Source organism: Grammomys surdaster, unplaced genomic scaffold, assembly GCF_004785775.1.
Source record: "Grammomys surdaster isolate TR1022 unplaced genomic scaffold, NIH_TR_1.0 144, whole genome shotgun sequence".
In the NCBI taxonomy this organism is placed as follows: Eukaryota; Metazoa; Chordata; class Mammalia; order Rodentia; family Muridae; genus Grammomys; species Grammomys surdaster.
Window position 1 is genome coordinate 8,339,382 of NW_021604602.1, and position 24,029 is coordinate 8,363,410.

Below are 24,029 nucleotides of genomic sequence, written 5' to 3' on the forward strand. Positions count from 1 at the left end.
AACACAGGCCCACCTGTACATCACAGGCCCACCTGTACATCACAGGCAGAATCACACAGTAGAGTAGCAAAGGGGTGTCTGTGAGTTTCCTACTGCTACCAAAACAAACAGCCACAAACCCAGTCACTACAAACAGCCACTTCATTCTCTCCCTCTGAAGAGGAGAAGACTTGAGTCAATGTGTTATAGGGTTGCCCTGCTGGAGGCTGTGGAGAGAATCTGTTTCCTTCCTTCCTAGAGGCTCCTTCTCAGGCCCTTCTTGTAGATCACAGAGCCAAATATGGACTTCATGCCAACTGCCACATATGTCTAACTTCAACACACTTCAGATCCAGGGACTTAACCACAGGACATGTCCAAGAGTCACCAGATCCCTGTGAGAGGACTTGAGCCTTTTGTCACTTGATGTTCACGGTCTTCCACTGTGATCTTGGAAACATGATGAGTCCTGGGCATCAGCATCAATCTACGACCAGTACATAATGATTCTAGAAAAGCTGGCTATTCTACCCGGGTCCGCAGTCACCTGGATAGTTGTCCACTGGTCCTGGAGAACGCTTGGAAGGATGCCCACAGAGGACGGCAGCGACTTCATCACCGTATCCCTTTCCTCAAGTCCGGCCTCTATGGCAATTAAGGAGCGTTGCATATGTTCTAGTTTACTTTATGTTGCTGTGATAAACGCCATGACTGAAAACAACTCAGCTTAGTCTTCCAGGTCACAATCCACCATTGAGAGAGGTCAGGGCAGGAACTCAAGCAGAAACCATGGACAAGCACTGCTCACTGGCTCGCTCACTCTCTGGCTCATGTCTAGTTGACTTTCTCATGAAGCCCATGCCCACCTGTCCAAGAGCCTCATGAAGAGCACCACCGGCTGTGTGGCCAAGGTTCAAAACACCAGCCTGTGGGGAGCATTTCAGGCTCAAATGGTAATTCTGGCTCCTGAGAGCCGAAAGCTCATAGTGTCATGCATGTCCCCTCATGTACCAATTCCTTCTCAGGAAGCCCCCTGGCCTTGGGACTTGCTCAAACAATGCAAATGCCAGCTGCACCGTTGTACTTAGCCTGCGTCTCTTGCCTAGAATGCGTGGGACGAAGGGTCATTGGGAAAGCACCACTGTGAGGTGTTAGCAGCGAGCGGCTCAGCTACCCAGCTGCCCCTGAATCCTCAAGCCTGCCTTCTAGCATGCTCTGCCACCTCTGAAGAGACAAGTACCTTCACTGTCACACACCATGACTGTCTCTGTCCCGCTGCCCCTTCAGAGAGGTCATTGGGCCACCACCAGATGGTAACAACCCAGTCTCCCAAACCCATTTGGAAGAGCTTTCTCCTGGGGCTCCTTGTGTACCCCAGGGCTAGCCAGTGGGTGCTTCTGGGAAGCAGTGGCCACCACAGACACTGGGGGGCACTGTAGAGCTGTACTGTGTGGAGGTGTGAGTAGATGGACGGATGGAAGAGTGGATGGACAGACGGTGGGCAGGAGGATAGGAAGAAGCATTACTCAACGGCCCATTTTGCCCGCTCACTATCCAGTATGCTAATCAATTAAACTAGGAGTTTTGCAAAAATAGTAACAGTTTATTCCTGAGTTGGCCAAACATGCTGCCAAGAGACTTACCAGGTGACAGATCAGAGTTCCTTCAGTGGGATCTTGTAGTCACCTAAAAGCAAATAGCTGGGACTGGAAGATGGCTCATTGGTTAAGAGCACTGCCTGCTCTTAGGGAAAACTAGATAGAATTCCGTTCCCAGCACCCATGTGGCAATTCACAACCACCTGGAAGTCACCCTGGAACCTGGAAGTCACCCTGGAACCTGGAAGTCACCTTGGAACCTGGAAGTCACCCTGGAACCTGGTAGTCACCTTGGAACCTGGAAGTCACCCTGGAACCTGGAAGTCACCTTGGAACCTGGAAGTCACCCTGGAACCTGGAAGTCACCTTGGAACCTAGAAGTCACCTTGGAACCTGGAAGTCACCTTGGAACCTGGAAGTCACCCTGGAACCTGGAACTCACCCTGGAACCTGGAAGTCACCTTGGAACCTGGAAGTCACCTTGGAACCTGGAAGTCACCCTGGAACCTGGAAGTCACCCTGGAACCTGGAAGTCACCCTAGAACTGCCCCTTCTGCCTCTGCAAGCCCCAGGCATGTCCGTGGTGCACATATACACATGTGGGCAAACATTCATGCGCATAAAACAAATAAATCTCAGGAAATAGTCATAAAAGCAAGCAACTAACAGTGAAGTTGGGTTTGCTTGGGGACCGAGAGCAGGTGGCTTACTCCAGCTTGCTTCCCATATCCAAAGGAAGAGAGGGAAGGCTGCCAAGGTGGCTTCATCGGTGGATGTCAGGGGTCAGCTCTATGAAAGGTGGTCTGGTGATTGGGGGCTGGCTAGGGATGCTGACAGAACACAGAATGAGGGAGGCTTGGGTGGGATAGGCTGTCCAGATGATGGGGGTCAGGAGGTTTTGTCCCTGTGGGTTGGAGCAGCAACCGCTGTGTGGATGTAGGTATACTGCCACGTGTGTTTGGAGTATATTGGGGTAGCTCATTCTGGGATTCTGAATAATTCCAGAAGGCCCCTGGTCCTGCTGGATGGGACTTCTGAAGCAAGCAGATTTTTCTGACTTAATTAAAAGTCAACCTTTGTGTCAGCTGCTAATGGTGAGAGCACAGAGGGACAGTGTGGCTCATGGGGACTTTCCAACAAAGGGCCACCGCCAGGGATCCTGTCTGTGGTTTGTAGCACAGCAAGGTGGCCACTTCCTCAAAGAGGACAAGCTAGAAGGCTCTTAAGGGGGCTTGGCCACCTTGCAGGACATCGGCGAAAGGGGAGGTGCTATGCTCAAGCTTCATCATGAGCAAAAGATTTTGTCTACTGGACAGCTGTGCACCCAGGACATTGGATGGGATCTCAGTTTATCTCAGTCCTGCCCAGTCGAAGTTCTTGCCAGGATCCAGACACTGAAAACCCTCAGCAGGCCTACCTAGTACACCCTGGCTCCACTCCTTGCCCGAGACAACCCATGGCCAGCGCGATCCCTGGTGGCGACACGGCGCAATTGCGCCCCCTTTCTTTCTTTGGGTGGTGCTTCCCCTTAGCTCCCTACGTTCTCCTTTCCAGTAAGTCTCTCCAGTTCCTCCTCTCTCCAGCGCTTAGCTCTAGGAAGAATGTAGCCCTTCCACACCACGAACGCCAATGAGATCTGCAGTGCTCTGACCTCGAGAGATCCTGAGCACCCCGGACTTCGAAAGTGATAAGCTAGAACAGAAGCCGAGGCCTGCGAAGGGGTTTGTGGAAGCTGAAGTGCTCAGAGCATGGATAAGTCCCCACCTGGGCGGGAGTGGGGGTGGGGGGAAGGACAGACCTGCTCTGAAGCAAGAAACCAAAGGGAGGGGACAAGATGAGGGGCTGCAGGGAGTGGGGTCAATTAGAAGGTGGGGGCATCTTTATATTGTAAGCAGGACAGAGACTCAGGGAGGCTTGTTGCTTCAGGAAGGTCGCTTTGCACATTCTGCAGAGAAGTGGCTGACCTGGTACTCAACCAGGTGAAAGCCGGGGCTGTGGGAGGGAGGGCTGCAGTCAGGAGGCACTGAGAAAGGGTGGCATGCATGCTGAACCTGTGTGGAGGGAGAGGGAACAGTAGAGAAGTGTCAGAGGGGGCTCAAGGGAGTTGACCTCGTGGTGGTGGGAGTTAGGGAACAGAAAGGGTTCTGGGTGGGGTCTTGAGTTTGGGAGCTGTAAGTACAGACTGGAATGTGGGCCGACAGATCGTTCTGTCTCTTTTATAAAATTGCATTTATTTATTTGTCTGTTTTATTTATTTGTGGGGGCTGGGATAGCCAGGGCGCACGTGTGAAGTTGGTCACGAGCACCTTTACACACCGAGCTACCTTGCTGACTGTCTTAGTTACTGTTCTATGCTGTGAAAAGACACCATGGCCAAGGAAACGTATAAAAGAAAGCATTTAATTTGAGGCTTACTTACAGTTTCAGAGTCTTGGAGGGAAGCATAGCAGCAGGCAGACATGGCGCTAGAGAAATAGCTAAGGCCTTACATCCTGATCCAAGTGGGAGGTGAAGAGATGAAGACTGGACCTTGAACAGGCTTTTGAAACTCTAATCCCACTCGCAGTGACACACCTACTCCAACAAGGCTACATCTCCCATTTCTTCCCCAGACAATTCTATCAGCTAGGAACCAAACTTTCAAATGTATGAGCCTGGCGGGGGTGGGGTGGGGGGGGGAGCTGAGAGAGCATTCTCATTCAAACCAACACACTGACCCATGCTGCTCGCTCTTTCTTTCTTTCTTTCTTTCTTTCTTTCTTTCTTTCTTTCTTTCTTTCCTTCTTCTTCAGGGCAGGGTTTCTCTGTGTAGCCCTGGCTGTCCTGGAACTCACCCTGTAAACCAGGCTGGCCTCTAATTCAGAGATCTGCCTGCCTCTGCCTCCTGGTTGCTAGGATTAAAGAGATGTTCTACCACTGCTTGGACCATACTGTTTCTTTAGAATATGTTTTTTTTAATAGGACACAGACTGTGCTCAAACATTAAGCAGTGCATGGCGTCAGATGCCTGTAGCTCTATATTCCCAAGGAAACCAGAACTGGAAGATCACTTGCGTCTAGGGATTCAGGGCTAGCTCCATGATTTTCAAAAAGTATCTTAGGACCTAGCGTGACAATGGTTCAGCAAGTAAGTGCTCACCACGGGAGCACCAGCACTGGGGAGCACTGAGGATCTGGTCCCCAGTACCTGCATGAAAGCTGAGTGGGTGTGGCAACCCACCTGCGCACTAGAGACAGAGACCGAGGATCCTAGAAGCAAGGGATAACTAGACTAGACAAACCAGAGCGTTCAGGGTTCAAGTACAGACTCAACTGAGGAAGACACCCAACAAACCTGCACACACACACACACACACGCATTCAAACATGCATACACATGTACCCACACCACATACACATACTAGAAAAAAGTCTCTAAAGCTAGACATGCTAGCACTCACTCAAGAGGTAAAGGCAAGAGGATTTTAGCGACTTGAAGGTCTATGTAGTGAGACTATGTTTGCAGTCATGGTTACACATACCTTACCTTAAGCACTGGGGAGGCAGAAGCAAGTGAGTGGATCTCTGTGTGTTCAAGGGCAGAAAAAATTGTTTCAGTTTTTTTTTTTTTTAAATTCCTGGTTCTTGCTTTTTATTCTAAAAAAAAAAAAAAGCAATGTTTTAAAATCGACTGGGAAGCTGACTCAGCAGTTAAGAGCACTGGCTGTTCAGGATCCAAGTTCAGTTCCCAGCATCCACATGCTGGCTCGCAACTTCCTGTAACTCCTGCTCCAGGAGACCTGATGCCCTCTTCTGGTCTCTAAGGAGACTTGCACACATGTGGCACTTTATACAGACAAGCAGGCACACATATACATAAAATATTTTAAGCAAAATGGGGGAAGGGCAGAGGCTTGTTCCCACTCTTCCAGTGTCTGCCGTCTTTATCCTGTTCCTAAGTAACTCTTTTTTCCTTGAACTCTCTGTTGACTTACTTCAGACTGTGGCAGAGAACTGTCCTGGGAGTGTCAAACCTCCGGAGCTGAGCAGAGGGCACCCTAGAATCCAGACAAAGAGATGCTGCAGCTTGAGGGGTGACAGGTCCCATTGCCTGTGATATGGGGCCAAAGGGCAGCCTCTCCCACAGACCAGAACCCTTCTTCTGCACTCAGCCACCTTGAGTTAGAGCTCTGAAGGACACATAAGCTACCCTGCCCCTAGCCAGTGGCTTTGATGTTTGCTTGGAGGTTCTAGGACCTACAGGGTATCCCAAATCCTTTAGCTGATGAAGTGTGGGTATGAAGCCCCAAACCCCAAGCCAGGGGGCAGAAGATGAAGCCTCCAGGACCCCCAGAGGAGCTGAGCCAGCTGCACTGTACACACTTGCTTCAGCTGAAGATCTGCACTCTGCAGGCATTCATGCAATCACCTGAAAGTGTGGTGTTGGCACAGAATCTGAACGCTGTGCTCCTAACTCCAAGGACTCCCAAGTTGAAAACCTGCCCCACCCCCACAGCTGTAGGGTTAGGTGGTACCAGGAGGTCCAGGTGGAGCCCTCAAGGGATTGCTATGAGAGTGGCTGAGAGAGCAGGCTGTCTCTCATGTGGAGACGCAGCAAGACACCAGGTCTGAAGTCCTGGACTTACACACAGGATTGTGAGGGGCTTGCTCAGACTGGTTTTAAGCCAGGGGTCGAGGTGCTTTGTTACAGAGACGCAGGAAGATGTTGGGCATGTGAGAGTGGGAAACGGGGCAAAGGGATACCCACTGTGGGTAAGTGGGGGTGGGGAGATGGACGGCATACAGGTCTTGAGGTGAGGGAACTGATGGTCTTACATACACACCGGATCCTTCCTGTCTATGGCCAAGAACTCTCCTGAAGGTGGGTGTCAAACTCCACATTTATTGGCATCATTTCACTGTTTCCACACACATACTTATTAGTTCAGTCTTTTAGGGTTGGCCAAAACTTGCTTAATATCCAAGTCCTGTCTCAGAGTTCATCTGGCCTTCCTGCTTAGGGCCTACCCCTGATAGATGGCATGACCCCTGTGGCAGGTTCTGGCAAGCTCTGCCAGGGAGCACTCTGGGTTTTCTGGCTTGTAGTCTGTTGGTCTACTGTGTGGAATGCCCCAAGGATGCACGTGATGACATATAATCTCCCTATGTGAGTGAAAGGGGGTGGAAATCTCATCTCGCTGCAGAGATGGGGCCTATGGAAGTTCATCAGGATTGGACAGTGTCAGGAGAGTGAGTGTGTAGTTGAATACTATGTCTTTATAAGGAGACCTCAGTGGACGTGGGGCCAGAGTATGTACGTGTATGCTCCTTACCTCTTATCATGGGGACCCTGTGCCTAAGGACTCTTGACATCAAGAATGCTACCAAAAGATGCAGCTGGAGATTTGACTTTCAAAAGAGTGAGCCCAGATAAACCTCCTCTCTTGATAAAGCACTCTGCCTTGGATAGTTTATCATTGTAATACCCAGGAGGGACATGTGGTTACTCCTGGGTAAACTATCCTCCTCTCAAATCTGCCATTCTAGGGAAGAGACCAGTGACTTCACGGCCAGGAGTTGTGACTGCAAAGAGCAGATGGTAAGGCAGGAGCGACACTCACTTATTTTAAAATGTTATTTAAAATATTAGATAAGGCCAGGTGGTGGTGGCGCACGCCTTTAATCCCAGCACTTGGGAGGCAGAGGCAGGTGGATTTCTGAGTTCAAGGCCAGCCTGGTCTACAGAGTGAGTTCCAGGACAGCCAGGGCTACACAGAGAAACCCTGTCTCGAAAAACCAAAAAAAAAAAAAAAAAAGATAAAATAGAAAAATTAGATAAAATTTAAAATGTTAGCTAAAATATTAGAACAGACTTTTATTCAAAGGGAACCCTGACATCCAGGCTTCTAAGGAGCACAGTTAGGAGACAGCCGAGCCAAACATACCGTGTTAACATGAAGTCAGCTTCTGAACACAGAGCAGTGTGAATCACACTCTGCTGTCTTCATTTAGTGAAGTAAGGAGCTGTTTGCAACACAACCTTCAGCCTAGACTTGCCCCCCTGCTCTGCTCCAGGTCTTCTGTTGTCATGAGACAGCCGCTGCAGCGCCCAGCATCATGGCTTACCCGGAAAAGGAAGCGATGCAAGGAAGAAAGTGTCTTCTTCACCCCATCTCTCTGGGGAATGCCCTTCCCAAAGTCACACCACAACCACCGGAATGGCAGTTCCTCACACTGCCCCTAAACTGAACATGTCCCTGTGCCAGCTGAGGACCTGCTCCCTGATGACAGAAAAGACCTAGCTGTGGGGAAGAAACAAGGCGGAGCTTAGCGGCATCGGTGACAGCCATGCTGGAGAGCACCGGTTTTCTGTAGCAAGCTCTCTCCTGTTGTCCATCTCTGTGGCTTGCCCACCAAGGGAACTCCAGGGTTCTGTGAGTGTGTGTATGTGTGTGTGTGTACACATATATACACACACACAAAATGGAGGGTGGGGAAGAGTGAGACAAGATTGGTGGGCATGGCTTCTATGATCCACCCTTAGGTTCCAATAGGGCCACAGGGCTACCCAACCTGTGACTTTTTCTAACTCATATCATCCTGCAGAGTGCCATGAGGCAGAAGAATAGGCATCCAGAGTCCAGATCACATAATATCTAGGGGACACTAGAGGCAGGAATATAGGAGGCATTGGAGGTGTGGATACAGGGAACAGGAGCTCTGTGGCTGCTGGAGTGATAGGGGTGAAAAATCAGCAGTGAGGTGGGAATGCAGGGGTGAGTGAGGTGGGAATGCAGGGGTGAGTGAGGTGGGGGTGCAGGGGTAAGTGAGGTGGGGGTGCAGGGGTGAGTGAGGTGGGGAAGCAGGGGTGAGTGAGGTGGGGATGCAGGGGTGAGTGAGGTGGGGAAGCAGGGGTAAGTGAGGAGGGGGTGCAGGGGTGAGTGAGGTGGGGAAGCAGGGGTGAGTGAGGTGGGGGAAGCAGGGGTGAGTGAGGTGGGGATGCAGGAATTGGTGAGGTGGGAATACAGGGGGCAATGAGATGGGAATGCAGGGGTGGGTGAGATAGGAGTGCAGGGGTGAATAAGGTAGGCGTGCAGGGGTGAGTGAGCGTGTGACTTCAGGGCAACAATGGAGGGACCACAGAGCGGGACAGGGTCCTCAGATGGTACCTAGTGAGGCCTGAGATGTGGATGCTTTGGGGGAGCTGGGTGGTGATGCCCAAGGACGAAGAGAAGAGGAAAGGGGATGCTGGAGGTGTGGAAGAGAACCCTGACGTCTGTGGCTTCTGAGATTCAGGGAGCAGTGGGGGGTGTGACTAGCAGATCTGTGGACACACTCTGAGCTTTGTGCTCCACTGTTGTCTCTGGCTCTCCTCCAGCTAAGGAGTAAACACACTGGTTCTTTGGGTCCAGCTGGTGGCTGGAAGTTTGGCAGCATTGGGTTTTTGTGCAATTAGCAACTGAAAACAAATCTAAATCAAAAAAATCTAAATACTGTGGGTCCCACAGTCCCAGAGCTGGGAGAATCTGGGGTTAAAAATGAGAGGTAGAACATGAGTCCCGGAGGGCAGACCCAACCCCAGGTCACAAGAGACTGCTCTCCTCAGCAGTTTCAACAGGCCACAGCATGCTGGGCTATGTGGGAGATCAGAGGCATCTGACCTTCACTACACCCCATTTTCCCCTTCTTCTCACCCTTGGGCATCACCACCCAGCTCCCTAGGGGCATCCACCTCGTAGGCCTGAAGCTCTAGGTATCATCTGAGGACCCTGTCCCGCTCTGAAGCCATAGTGCCTTATCCTTGAAGTCCAAATGACCTGCTGGGACCCCCTTGACACTGTTTCATTTGGGGAAAACCCCTACCCGCCTGATTCTACCCTAAAGAATACAAGGAAATATTCTGAGCAACAGAGTGAAGCCGTGCCTCCCTGTGTCCCCACTCGAAGAATATTTCACCTCCTCTATCAATAAAGTTCTCTCTACTTATACCTCACACTCCTGCTAGCAGTCAGAGGTGTGTGGTCCATCCCCAAGTCTCCCAGATAGCATCAGTCTGCAGTTCTCTAATCATGGGTAATGTCAAGCCACTTCTAAGAACATATAGATTTACCGGCATCTAATATTTTTAGTATGTATGTATGTATGTATGTATGTATGTGCATCACCTGTTACAAGAGGATGTCAGATCCCTGGAGCTGGAGTTATAGTTACAATCTGCCCCTACATGCATGCTGTGACCTGAACACAGCTCCTCTGAAAAAGCCAGTGCTTTTGACTGCTGAGCCTGTTTCCAGCCCTGTGAGTAGCTCTTGTTGTTTCTTAAACAACCTGGAGGGACTCCCTGGTAGCACAGGCTGGCCTTGAAGTCCTGGGATTACAGGCATGCACGACAACCCAAAGCGAGCATCTTGAGGCACCAGCCTCCTTTCCCAGGGTGTTTGGCTGATTTCTGAGATCAGTACCGCCTTTCTGTTCCACAACCAGCCCATTGTGGAGCAGGAGTTACAATGTTTCTCTAGTTTGTTGCAATCCTTTGACTTTGCAGCCGTTCTCAAGGCAAAAGGTGCCATTGTATCTTAATTAAATTTAGTCTTGGAGGCAAGTGTTTTTACCTGATGAGCCATCTTGCTGGCCCAAATTCAGGATGCTCAAAGAACCACATACTCAGAGGCCACACAGATCCTGTAACTGTGTGCCCAGTAAATTATCCATGACAAAATATTCCATGTGATCTTATGATAGATTTCACAGCCCTGGCAAAGCTGGAGACACCCTCCTACTCCCACCCGCCACTACCTTTTTTCAGCGGTCTATGCACTGTTCCTCCTCCTCCTCCTCCTCCTCCTCCTCCTCCTCGTCCTCCTCCTCACTTTGATAATAAATATATGTAACATACTGTGATGGCTAATGTTAATTTGATTGGTTTAAAAGGCTTTAGAGAATTGTAAAACACACCCCTGGGTGCGTATGAGACTTTTGGGAGGATTTACTAGAGGAAGAGAGATACTGTGGATGTGGCAGGCACTCAATAGACTGAGGTCGAGGCAGAATGAAAGCGGGTGAGGAGTCTCCATGAGCACAGCTACCTGCTCTGCCACACCAGCTGAAACAAACACTTCCTCTTTCTTCAAGGCCTTGCATCATAGCATCAAAGTCTAACACAGGATTGGTACCAGCAGTGGGGTTACCGTCAATAAGTGGAGTTGTTGCCATGACTACTTGACCATATGGTGAAGAGCCTTTGGAACTGCTTCGTGGAAGAACTTAGGGAAAGTTTAGGGGTGCGGGTGTGATGGTTAATCTTGTCAAGTTGATTGGATCTGGTATCAACTAAAAGACACACTCACTTAAGCTGTTTGTGTCGGTGTTTCCTGCAAGGGCTGAGGGAGGCAGGATGACCCTTCCAGAGAGTAGCTGGCACCTTTGGACAGCAGCCCAGATGTAATGAGGCACCAGGGAAAATCTGCCTGGCTTCCCTTCTTGCTGGTGTGTCTACCATCGCTGCTTCTACCAGAATCCAGCTCTCTCGGGTGTTCAATATGGACTGAAGAGTTCAATATGGACTGAAGATCAGCAGCTCTCCAAGAACCCTCCAGGCCTCCAGATTGGAACTCCTGAGACCCGTGGACTGAGCAGGTACTGGGCTCTCAGGTTCCGTAGTACAGACTGCACTGAGTAAGCCAGTATAATAAACTCCCTTTAGAATACATATTTGCACTATCAGTTCTGCTTGTATAGAGGACCCTGGCAAACACAGCAGGCTAAAGAAGGCCCAGTATGTGATGAGCAAAACCCAATGGGTGATTTCTGTAGGCGCTCAAGAGAGCAGAGTACCAATAAAAAGGTGGCACAGACATTTCATGTGGAAACGAGGCCTCGGGAATTGGAGCAGAGGCCACACGTGTCATGTTATAGGGAGGAACTTTTCTGTAGTTAGTACACATGCAGAAGTGACAAGACTTTAAAGGTGACACACTGCTGGAGGTTGTTTCACCAGAGTCCAGAATCCAGGTTGTACTACAAAACTGCTTGCAGCCAAGTTTTGAGAATCCAGAATGAAACACAGTAGGGGAAGGCTTAGAAGATGTGACTTTGCCAAGAAAAGAGGTGCGTGTGAAACTGGGGCTGAGGAAAGCACGGCTCCTGGAAGGAGGGCGCCATTAAAAAGAACAGAGCTCAGGGCTGAAGAAATGGCTCTGAAGTTAAGGGGACACAATTCCCAGTATATACTATCTGTAACTCCGGTTCTGGGGAATCTGCTGCCCTCTCCTGGCTCCTGTAGGCATCACACATGAATGTGGTGCATAGATATACATGCAGGCAAATTACCCAAATCCATAAAAGAATTTACAAAAACAATACATTAATCTTTTTAAAAAGAGAGTTTGGCCCAGGCAGTGGTGGTGCACGCCTTCAATCCCAGCACTTGGGAGACAGAGGCAGGCGGATTTCTTAGTTCGAGGCCAGCCTGGTCTACAGAGTGAGTTCCAGGACAGCCCGGGCTATAAAAAGAAACCCTGTCTCGAAAAACCAAATATATATATAATCATATATTATACATATATTCTGGAGATAGGTACACAGATAGGTGTGGATGCTGACGTCTCCAGTCTATGTGCTTGAAATGGCTCAATGTTTAATGTTTTTATTGCTGTAACAAGATAACCTGGTACAAATTATTTATTTATTTATTTATTTATTTATTTATTTATTTATTTATTGGTTTTTCGAGACAGGGTTTCTCTTTGTAGCCTGGGCTGTCCTGGAACTCACCCTGTAGACCAGGCTGGCCTTGAACTCAGAAATCCGCCTGCCTCTGCCTCCCAAGTGCTGGGATTAAAGGCGTGTGCTACCACTGCCCCGCTTCAAAATTTCTTTTTAAAGATTAATAATAGGTTATCACACATGGACACATGCCTATACACTCTCCTGGATATAGACATTGGCTCCGCTTCCATCTTGGCTGTTATGAATCCTGCCGCTTGGAAGGCAAACGTGGGGCTGGGGGAAAAGCCCCAAACTCCTTCATTTGTTCTCAGCTGGCTTAAAAGTCACTGAGTTTGGGAGTCACACAGCTGGGCAGTACGTGATTGGCGTCCAGGGACTTCAGGAGTAATAGCTCAGACTGTGAGCTGTGATAACGGGTCCCTGGCTTACCTTCTAGGGACCCAAAGGGTGTTCCTGAAAACACGGACTCTTGGGTCCATCTATGTCTGACAGGTGGTTGGGGAAAGATGAGACATTTTTGGCTCTTCTCCTTTGTTGCTTTAACCTTAACTTCCGTTCGTCCTGCACGGAGGTACATTGGTCATGATGGACCTGCCCTTTCAGCACTTGCAAGAGTGTTTGCGTCTAAAGTCCTCTGGTACCACCCTCCTCCTCCACCACCCCACCCAATACTCCTGAGGCCTGGAGTCTTCAGGCAAAAACATGGCAGCTGTTAACCTGGACCAGCAAACAAGTAAGGACAGACCCCTCCCTCAGGCGCCAGAACAGCTTGGTTTGTGCTGTCTCTTTTCAATCCTGTAGCCAAGGCCTCACTGAAGCCTGGCCATTTCTTTCCACACTTCCTACTTCTATTGTTTCTGAACCTTTCAAAAGCCCTAAGAATGTGGTCATATGAGTGTGTGTGTGTATGTGTGTGTGTGTGTGTGTGTGTGTGTGTGTGTACCTGTTCATGCCTGAATTTCCAATTCTTTTAGGTGACTATCCAGAAGAAGGACTGCAGAAGCACATGTGAGTTTTAGATTTTCTGTCATTTCTGTAGTAACTGAACCATTTTACACACAAAAGGTCCCCAGTTCTCCACATCCTCCTCTGGAATTGCTCTGTTTGTGTGGCAGCCATCTTGAGAGGTATGAGGTGGTCTTTCTCTTGTGGTTCTGAGTTACACTTCCGGAGTGGTCAGTGGTGTTTGCCATTTTCTTCATAGGCTTCTTGGCTGTCGGTGTTTGTTTTAGGCATGTCTACTATGGTGGTTTGAATAGGCATGGCCCCCATAGATTCACGTATTTGCATGCTTGGCCATAGAGAGTGTGGCCTTGTTGGCAGAATTGTGTCACTGTGGGAGCTAGCTTTGAGGTTTTATAAGCTCAAGTCTGGCCAGTGTGACAATCTCCTTCTGCTGACTGTGGTTCAAAACCTAAGAACTCTCAGCTCCTTCTCCAGCACCATGCCTGCCCGCATGCGGGCATGTTTCCTACCATGACAATCAAGGCTTAAATCTCTGAAGCTATAAGCCAGCCCCAATGAAATGTTGTCCTTTATAAGAGTTACTGTGGTCACGATAATCTCTTCACAGCAACAGAAACCAAACTAAGACATCTACTCAAGTCTTCCAAGCCTGTAGTTATATTTACTGTATCAGTCACCATGTGGAAACGGTAGGTAATGCATTCATTGGGATTCCTTACTTGGTCTTAGTTTGAACTAAAGGAAGCCTCTCCTCTCAGTGGCTTTAAGTGTCACCCTTACTTGATGAAAACTGAGGCTACTACTAGATCTGCTTTCAGATCCGAAATGCTCGTCACTCAAGCGTGCTTGGCCCCTCCTCACCCAGTAAACAGCCCACTCCAGTCCTACCCTCACATCTAAGGATACCAACCCCACGACAGCGGTGTAGCTAGCAGGGGGGCCTCAGTCAGAACTCAGAACACCATTCCTTCACCCCCTGTCCTTCACCTTAGAAGTCACAACACCAGGTAAACGTCTCAAACAGAAAAAAAAATTATAACATTTATAAACATCCATTACTGGCTGGAGAGATGGCTCAGTGGTTAAGAGCACTGACTGCTCTTCCAGAGGTCCTGAGTTCAATTCTCAGCAACCACATGGTGGCTCACAACCTATCTGTAATGGGGATCCGATGCCCTCTTCTGGTGTGTCCGAAGACAGCGACAGTGTACTCACAAACATAAAACAACAACAACAACAAAAAACCCAAACCATCCGTTACTAAGGAGTGAGCAAGGGGTAGCTACGCTAAGACAGTGAAGCCGCTGGGGAAAGCACTGTCCACAGAGCCAAGAGAATGGGAGAGAGCAGCGGTCAAGAGTTGGTACTCAGAAACAGGACAGTCTCTGTCTACTGGGGAAGAAGCCTGTGAAATCCCTATACAGCTCCCGGAAGTTGAGGCTGGGGCTAACACCCCTGGCGAGGACAAGTAGAATATAGGAAGACAGGAAACTACCCAGCCCTCCTCTTTCCAGTACCTGACAAGTCCGCCCTCCCCATCTCCCCTCTGCCTCCATCTCAGTTCCTGGCCTCTCCCTGGAGTCCTGGCCTCCCCCTCAAAGTACTCCCGTTCGCCCACGTAGACATCTAGAGCTCTCTCCAAGGCCTTCATCTCATCAGGTCTCCGCTGGCACAAACCTCCTGCGCCCCACTGTCCTTGGGATGACATCCAAAATCGGTCAGTTCGGGCCTGTACTGTAAGCTCGCAGGGTCCAACAACCTAGCACATTCTCACGAAGCTTTTCCTATCTGTCTCTTCTTGGCGGGCTTGCCTCTACTCTCGGGTTCTCTAGAACCCCTTCCACCTCCTTCTCTAGGGCACGGATGGACAACTGTGGTCGCAGGCTTTGGAGACTGGGCGGGGTGGCTTGGGTCCACGTAGCTCTTCTTACCAGCAGGATAAAGCGCACATTCCTAGGCCTGGAGTCCTGGTCTGCATCCCACTTCCGCCAAGGCCCTCACTATTACCCTCAACAGGAATGCACTCTGAACTTCTGCAAAGCCGCCCCGCCCCACGCTAATCCTTTCCCCCCTTGGCACTAGAGGGACACCTGATACCACCATTGTTGCACCTGGCACCAACTAGCGGCCGGTGAGAACTTACCTCACTCAGGAACTGGGAGCGCCTTCGGAGTTCCCCGCCCCTCCCCGTCCAGCCCACTGTGACATCCAGGTAGGTTGGTGTCTTTTGCCCACCATCCTGTCCCGAGTCCGTGGCCTGTCCTACAACGTTGAGGGCGCAGGAGGAAGAGACCCAGCTGGACGCACAGGCCTCTGGGATCCATCTTACTTCCTTCGCCCCGCACCCCTCCACTGGGCTGAAAGGCCAAAGGTTGGGGCTGGGAGACCGGCTGGAGCTCGGGCTTCTGGAATGTGGTTAAGTGTTAACTATTCGGATCTGGGACCAGACGCTGGGCAGCGGTACGCCTTGTCTCGCAACCCTGGGATAGCCGGCGCCAGAGACAAGGGGGTCTGGGTGCACAGGGTGGGGAGACGCGCGCCTCCGGGCCGTGCCGGGGACAAAGGTGACCGCCGATTTCTGGCTGCCCGATCAGGTGTGCCAGATCGGGTGGATGGAACGGGAGGGGCTGCGCGCAACGGCTGGGGCGGCGCTGCGGAGTCCAGCTCACCTGCTGCGGTGGGCCCCCCCTCCCGGGGTTGCGGGGGGGGGGGCTCCCGGGGGGGGGGCGACAGGGGGGGGGGGCGCGCCGGGGCGGAGCGTGCCGCCGCAAGACGTCAGGAGACCCGCCGCGCGAGGCCGCGGTCCGGCGCTCTGCCCGTGGGCTCGGCCGGGGCTGCCGCCAGCGTGCGGGCCGCGCCGGGCATGTCCTAGGCGGCGGCCCCGCCCAGCGCTCGGCCGGCCGGGCGGAGGGCCGGGCTGGACCGGGCAAGGTCCTGGCGGGCGAGCCGCGGGCCTGGCGGGAGCACAGGTAGGACGCAGGAGGGGCCGCGCCAGCCTTGCGCTCACGGAGGCAGGGCCTCCAGCAGGGCACCTGCGTGCCTCCGGGCCACACCGGAGCGGGCGGGCCTGGACAAAGGCGGCGGCGAGGAGGGAGCTGGGCGAGGGCGCCCGGCACACCTGGCTGGGTCAGTGCTCGCCGATGCTGCCCATGTCTGCGCGCGCCCGGGAGGGGCCCGCCTGGCACCGGCGACAAGGCCTGGCCCCGCGCATGTCTACGCGGCCTGCCGAGCTGGTAGACCTGGGCGCCGGGTCCCCGCCCGGGCAGGGCCAGCGCTGATTCAGGAGACAACGCCGCTCCCTCCCCCTCTGGGCCTGGCGCGCCTGCCCGCCTCCCGGCCTCCTCCCGGGTGCCCGGTCCCCCCTCCTTCTGCGGTCCCTCCCTCCGTCTTCCTTCTCTTCTCTCCTTTCCCTTTAGCCACCATGGTCTCCCTGCTTTCTCTGCCTCCTCTGGGCTTATCCGCGGCCGGGAGGGGACCTCGTTCTGTCTGCTCCTTTCAGCCACTGGGCTGCTCCCTGCCTCCTACTGCCTCTCAGCATCCGCATCGCTACCTCCTCCTTCACCTTCGGGTGGTGGCTCTTCTGCCTGGCGCGGCTGAGGGGACAAGTTTGGGGTGTTTATTATTCTCCCTCCTAGCAACAATGGCCGGGCTAGCCCAGGCCCAAACCTCCTCCAGCAAGCCCTGGCTCCGAAGCCTTTCCAAGTTGGACCGGTGGTGGCAGTGGTCACCCCATGAGCAGGCTCTGGGGTTTGGCCTCCCTCTCCTCTGAGGGTGTCCCCGTGCCTGCTGTCCACAGTGAGATGACGGCAGGTGATGTCAGAGTGGGAGACATCCCAGCTGGGTGGGGCTGGGAGGCTCAGTGACGCCCCGGGTCTGGGGTCTGGGAGCTCCGTCCACATCCCTGACACCTTTGCCAGTAGGATTGTGTCTTTCTGGGAGTTGCCGCTATGGATACCCAATGGGGTCTGTGCTCTGGAAGCTGCAAGGGCATTGAAATCTCACCCCTTTAGTCCTTGCCTCTCATGCTGGGGCCTAAGGAAAGGGGACCCCAGAGCAGGGTAGGGGGTATGTTCCAGAACTGAAGCTGTTTTCTATTGAGGCAGGTTTCTTTTCTCCATCTTCCTCCTGCTTCCTGATGGAGTGCTATGGGCCTTCACAGATGGGCAGAGCCCTGTGTTCTCGCCTGCTGCTTATCCCGAAGGGAACTGAGACCTGGGTGAACAGCCCAGTGTTAATGTCTCTAGGCATGGCTCCTGGGCATTGCAGGGCAGGGATGGGGCCCTAAGATCACTAGTGTGATCTCTCCGCTGTGTGTGTAGTGTGCATTCAGGCTTCCAGAGAGATGACTTGTGTGGTTGTTCCTTCGCCAGTGATGGCTTCCACCTGACCAGCCCTGTGGGGACCCAGAGTCTTTCTGTATTCCTCTGCCGCTCATCCAGCTTCCCAATTCTTGCACGCTGTGGCCCTGCCTTCACCTCTGCCACACCTGCCCCACATTGCTACCATTCTTACCTGTGACAAGACTTCCAGTGACTCTTTCTTATTGCATCTATGGCTCAGTCTCGACTTTCACTTTCTTGTGAGCGTGTGTGTGTGTGTGTGTGTGTGTGTGTGTGGTGTGTTTTAAAGTACGAGGGTTCAAATCCAGGTGGCACCCACTTGGCAAGTGCCACGCCTCAGGGGCTCTAGTTCTTCACAGTATAAGTAGATTGTGAGTCATTAGACTCAGGAGCTCTACACTGCCCTCTTGGACAGTTTGCTAGCAGAGTCACTGCCCAGGCTTGGGTTTATGCTGTGCTCTTGAAGCTAATTCCTGTGTTTGAACGAGGCTTGCATTTTTACGATGCTCTGGGGCCTGTAGTGATGAGCCAGTCCTTGCCCCAGGATTTGCAGAGTGGCCTGCTGTGGAAAGCAGACCCTCTGGTCAGGGTGTATGTCCTGGAGCCCTCCGTAGGCCATGTTGGGTACTACCTGGGAACTGTTCCTCACAGTTCCCATGGGTCTGCACTTGGGTAGCACAGCCAGAGTCACCTAGAGAGAAACGGATGTAGAGTCTGGAACACAAAGGAGATTCTGAGATTGTGGCCATGGGTCTTTAAAGCAACAGGTCTGTGCTGGTCTTGTGCATATCTAGGGGACTGAAGTCCAGGCTGGGGCGCTCCAGTGTTAACCCTCTCCCCACAGGGCCAGGCAGGCCTCCTCAGTACCAAGATGAGCGTCACGTCTTGGTTCCTGGTGAGCAGTAGTGGCACCCGCCACCGGCTCCCGCGGGAGCTCATCTTCGTGGGACGTGATGAATGTGAACTCATGCTGCAGGTGAGTGGACCTTCTTATGTTTGGCCAGGTGGTTCATTTACATCCTTACTGCTTCTCCATAGAGTTTGCCTGAGGGCTGTCCTGGAAGTCTTGCTCCTAAATGTGTCCAGATGGCGGACAGTGCTGGTGACTTTTTCATGTGCCCTGACAGGATGGGTCCCCTTCCTGGGCTAGAAAGGGTGATGTGCTGTTCTACCTGGTCTTCAGAGCTTGTGTTGGTTTTCTCTGGCTTGGAAACAAAGAGTGGGGCTGGGGTGCTGACCTACAGGGTCCATCCTGACCTGGGGGTACAAATGAGTTGGGCTCTTTGCAGTATTGAACTGCTTCCACTTCAGTGTAGAGCATAGAATCCTAACCTCAAGCCTCTGGGCTCCATGTCTCATCAGGGGACTCTGAGAAGGACATGAGTGTCCTCATGGGCTCATCTGGGCCAGCTAAGGGGTCTGCTCAGGCACAGAGCAGCAACCTAGTGCCCTCAAATGGGCACTAGGTCTTCTTTGTATTTAGTTAATCTCCTGTGTACAGAATGGCCACATTGCACACTCCCAGGGTTCCCAGGAGTGGGTGGAGCCTGAGCTGAGCACACACAGCTAGACGGCAAACCTCAGGTAGCAAGCCTCGATGGACCCATCTGAGGCTAGCACAACCCAGCACCTGTGCCGATTTTGAGAGTTTATGCCCCTCAGGTTACAAGCTGAACCCCGTTCCTCATGGGATGACATTAAGAGGCGGGGACATGAAGGTCCTTGTGTATGGGATTAAAGGGTGTCTTATGTTTCTATCGTTGTGATAAAAGCCATGACTGCAGGCAGCCTGGGGAGCACAGGGGTTATGTCACCTTACTAATCTGTCACAAGAGGAAGAAATCCCGGAAGCAGGAGCTTGACTGAAGTGGAGGCCATAGAAGAGCACTGCGTACTGGCTTGCTCTTCATGGCTTGCCCAGCCCACTTTCTTTACCACTCAGGATCACCTGTTTGAGGTGGGATTACCCACAGTGGGCTGGGTCATCTCCTGTCAATTAGCAATCAAGAAAATGTACCAGGCTCGTATTCAGGGAATATGATGGCAAGCAGGGAATCTGATGGATTCGTTTTCTCAATCGAGACCCCTCTTCCTGTTTGACTCTAGCTTGTGTCAGATTAACAAAAACTCACCAGGACAGGGTCTTTATAAAAGATGTCTGGGGCAACTTGCCTGCTTCTTTATGCCAAGTGGGACCCAGCCAGAAGATGCTGCCTTTGAAATTGCCTGTCTTTGGCACCTTAATCATCGGTACCCATCCCTTAGTACCACAAACAGTAAGTTTCTATCATTTATAAATTCCACTTCTAAGGCGTTTTGTCATAGCACAAGTTAGACTGAGTCTGGATTTCCTGGCTTTTCTCCAGATGGTGTCTGGAGAACTTCACCTAAACAAAACAAAACAAAAAACCCAGCTGCTCTTCCTGCTGGGAGACTCCTAGGCTCCCTGCACAGCCCTCTGTCCCTTCATGACTTTGGAGGGGGGGAGCCAAGTCAAATCTGTCCTGTGTGGGTCATGCAGTTTCTGCTGTGCAATGTGGCCTTGTTTCCTAGTCTGAAAGAGTGCAGGGACTGGAAGAATACACAGGAAGCTTACTTATTTATAGGCGTTGGTTTTACGGAGCATGAGCTAGCTTTGGATGCGTCTTAGTTATTTGAAAGCATAAAGTCTACGGGACAGGTGCGAGTTGCAGGCTGTGTTCTGATCCTTGTAGCCCTGGCTAGCTGGTTGTTTCCTCATGGTGTGGTCCCCATACAGCCATGGCCTTGGCAATGGCTTTGCTATCTTCCCCCAGGATCAGCAGGACAGGCAACACTTTGGGAGGAGCTGGAGTGAGTCTGGAATGCTGGGGACCCAGAGCAGTCTTTCTTTCCCCCTACCTGGGCCTGGCCTGGCCTGGCAGCTCCACCAGGTCTCCTACTCAGGGGTCTTAGTACATTGAGCAGATATGGGGCCAGGTTCTTAGTTTCTGGGCCTGTCAGTGGTGGAGCCACAGTAGTTTTTTCATGCTGGGTAGTCCCTGGTCTGGATGCCATTTCACTTCTGTCCTCTCTGTTCCTAAGGGATGTAATTTTGGAAGAGGTGTCTCTCTTTTACATACTACGTTAGCTGCGGCTTGGGAGGTCATTCGAGTATAGAAGAAATACAGAACTGAACCCCTTCCTAGCACCCCTGCAGTAGGCCTTGCCCCTGCCCTGCCCAGCTGGCCCTCGTTCAGGTCACCCCTTCCTCTCACCTTGGTGTCTGCTATCCTGCTTTTGGCTCTGTCCAGCTTCCCCTAAGAAGCCCCAAGGCTTGCCGGGAGGTAGTGGTGCACGCCTTTAATCCCAGCACTTGGGAGGCAGAGGCAGGCGGATTTCTGAGTTCGAGGCCAGCCTGGTCTACAGAGTGAGTTCCAGGACAGCCAGGGCTACACAGAGAAACTCTGTCTCAAAAACAACAAAAAAACCCAAAAAAAACAAAAAGAAGCCCCAAGGCTGGTTCCTGGTACCTCTCTAGTCTCTCTGGCCTCCTGGCTTGTGGCCAGAGGATTTGCATATCATTTGTACCTGCCCTGACCCTATGGTCTGGGATGTTCCATTGCTGCCCTGGGACCTTTCAGAGGAGCCTAGGTTTATCATCATCTTTTGTCCTCTCTTCCTACGTCTCTTCTAGGGGCAGCATTGCCCCGGTTCCCTTCCCCGCATTGGGAACCTCCAGAGTTCTCCAGCCCCGCCCTACACTGTCCCTTGCTCTTCGGGGTCTGATTGATTCTATATATTCGTACCCTGATTTTATCTACTTGACATGGTCATCACCACCACCCCCAGCCAGCTCCCGATCACCTCGGCTCCCAGCTCCTTGTCTGTGGAGGCATGCACCCTTGGGCAGCCTCAGTAATACTTGCTTCAATCCCTATGTGAGGAGAAATATGAGGAGATGCCACTGAGGGCAGGATTGGAGGGTCTAGGAGTGGCTGGACACATCAGCAGTGACAGACAGTGAGGAGGGGAGGTGTGAACAAGGTTGTGTGGAAGGACCTCTGTTTAAGGAGTTGGAGGCCCCACTGTAGAGATAGCTTGGTTATGAGAGGACAGAGGGGTAACTGCTGGCATCGGGAGCCTCGGCAGCGTTACAGAGAGGCTCTGACTTGAATCAAGTCAGGAAAGGGGCCAGAGACATTTTGTTTGTGTTCTGGGGCACGGCCATCAACAGTAGCCACATGCCATCAATGGGCTGTGTTATTCGGGGACTGTGGTTTGTCCAGTACTCCCAGAACAGACCTGGCATAGAGCCAGCACCCATGAATGACATGTAAATATGGGCATATGCATGTGTGCATACATGAGGTGACTGCAGGCGTTTTTTTAAAACATGTTATATATGATACATGTGCATGCATGTGCTTTTAGCTTATTGGAGAGTTGGCTTTTGCCTCCGCTTTGTCTGTTCTTTGGCTGTGTGTGACACCCTAACCCAGAAAGCACATCCCAGAGCCGAGGTGCCTCCGAGAGGCCCTGTTCACATAGTAAGTTCAGCTAGCTGCTGTTGGTGTCTGTATTTCTGCTATGGTTTTTCGGGTGATGAGCTGGCAGGAAGGCATATACAGAGCTCTGGGTGTGGTCACTGCCGGGGTCAGCACAGCCAGGACAGGGTGCCGGGTGTGAATTTCAGAAGCCTATCATTTTAACATTCTAAGTAAGCACAGGTTATTAGCTTCTCCTTTAGTGTGTGTCTGGTGTTCTTCTGGCCACTTCACCTGACTGTGTTTGTCCACTCTCTGCCTCACGGTGTTCCTTTCCAGTCCCTGCATGAGTCTAGCCCTGAGTGCTGGGCCCAGAGCTTCGGCTCCTGACTGGGGTGGCTTCTACCTCCTGATCATGTGGGTGGGGCTGGTAAACTTTACTGCTGGTCTTTAGGTGTTGGTGACAGGAGATTTCTGGCTGGGGGCGGCAAGGAGGCAGCTTGATTCCTTCCTCTCCTGTAGTTTGAGAGGGACTTGTCAGGAGACAGTCTGAGGAGTGGGTGGGCTTACAAACCTACCACAAGTCGGGTGCTTGTGAGAACCTTGTGTCAAGTCAGAGGTTTTGGAAATAGGTCAGGATAGGAGGAATACTGTGGGGAGAGGAAGGGTGGGTCCAGGGAGAGGATGGTGCTGGGTTCCAGACTAGGGAAGGGTGAGGTTAGACTAGAGCCAGTCCTGCCTGGCTGAGAGAAGGAGGTGTGGAGGGTCTGCCAGGGCCGTGGGGCTCTGAGTATGCAAACCTAGGGGGCTCAGGAAGTTACTCAGGACTGGGCAAAGTTGGGATGGTAGCAAGACTCCCAGGCTGAGGTGGGGATAAAGCATGTTTTGAATGAGCTTAAAACCTGCTGAATACAGAGACTAGCAGAGTCTATCCCTAGGAGTGGCTAGGGGCATGCTGGGTAGGCATTCCTGGGAGGATCCTGGAGAGTAGGAATGGCTGAAGTGCCTGAGGTGTAGGTGGCCCGTCAGGTGCAGGGTATGTGAAGCTTCAGGGAAGAAACTCTCCCTGGAAGAGTCAGCCTGAAGTGCTTCAGGAGTCAATCCAAGCTGTCTCATCCACCTCAGGCCAGCAGAGCCCAGGGCTATCCTGACCCTCTGGCCTCTAGCCCCGAGTCTCAGCTTCCCTGAAGCAGATGGTTTCTCTTGCCCCAAGAGCCCTTGTGTCTGGTAGGGTCTGAGATGTCCCGGCTTATGCACAGGGATAGGTATAGGCTAGGATTTGATGAGCAAGTGAAGTGATATCTGGCCTGACCCTTTCCTGTACCCTCAAGGCCAGAGAAAGGAGGTATCTGTAGGTAATTTGGACCAGCCCAAGATGGACCTTGGGGATGGAGCTGGCCATCTCAAGGTTGAAGACCCACCATGTCAGAGACCTGTGGCTTTGGGAACAGGTGAACTAGACGAGGAAGAGGCCTGGGGCACTCACAAGGAGACGTTGAGCAGGCTGGATCTTAATGTATATTCTCCCTAGCAGAAATGTGGGCTACACTGGAGGAGGCAGCTGAAGGATGGCCACCCTCTTCCCCCGACACTGCCCTCCCCATTATATAACCCTTATATCTACTCATTTCCAGAAAAACTGAGGGTCCTGACAGGATGAGGTGTGACCCCCCCCCCACCAGAACCTACCTTCACTACAGCCCATCATCATGGACAAGTCAGCCACCTTGGGGCTACTGGGTGCTTATTCCCCTGGTGGCAGTGGGTGTGGGCATAGAGGCTGGGCTGAGGCTCACCTGGAACCTTCTGTGCTGTGTGCTGTCTTTAGGATCTTCCCTAATACCCCTCTAGATAGGCTAGAAGTAGAGTCTTCTCTGCCAAGCTGGATGGCTTGCAGGAGAGGTCGGCTAGGCCAGAGCTCATGGTCATCCTCTCCCCTGTCTCTACTGTGTGCCTGGACCTGGAGGGGTGCTCCCCCAAATGGATCAGTTGTT

At 52.0% G+C, this 24,029-nt stretch overlaps 1 protein-coding gene across 3 annotated transcripts in view; it reads left to right on the top strand.

Moving 5' to 3' along the window:
- The first annotated feature begins 15,705 nt into the window (after positions 1-15,705).
- Positions 15,706-24,029, top strand: part of Cep170b (centrosomal protein 170B) — a 24,924-nt gene continuing 16,600 nt past the window's right edge. For 2 of the 3 annotated variants that reach the window (XM_028764543.1, XM_028764545.1), the window contains exons 1-2: positions 16,183-16,219; positions 18,435-18,566. In XM_028764543.1, the coding sequence (XP_028620376.1) occupies positions 18,462-18,566 (105 nt within the window). In that variant the 5' untranslated portion in view covers positions 16,183-16,219; positions 18,435-18,461. Of the gene's footprint in view, positions 15,711-16,182; positions 16,220-18,434; positions 18,567-24,029 lie in introns of those variants that run through there. The other variant, XM_028764544.1, reaches the window with a different exon arrangement.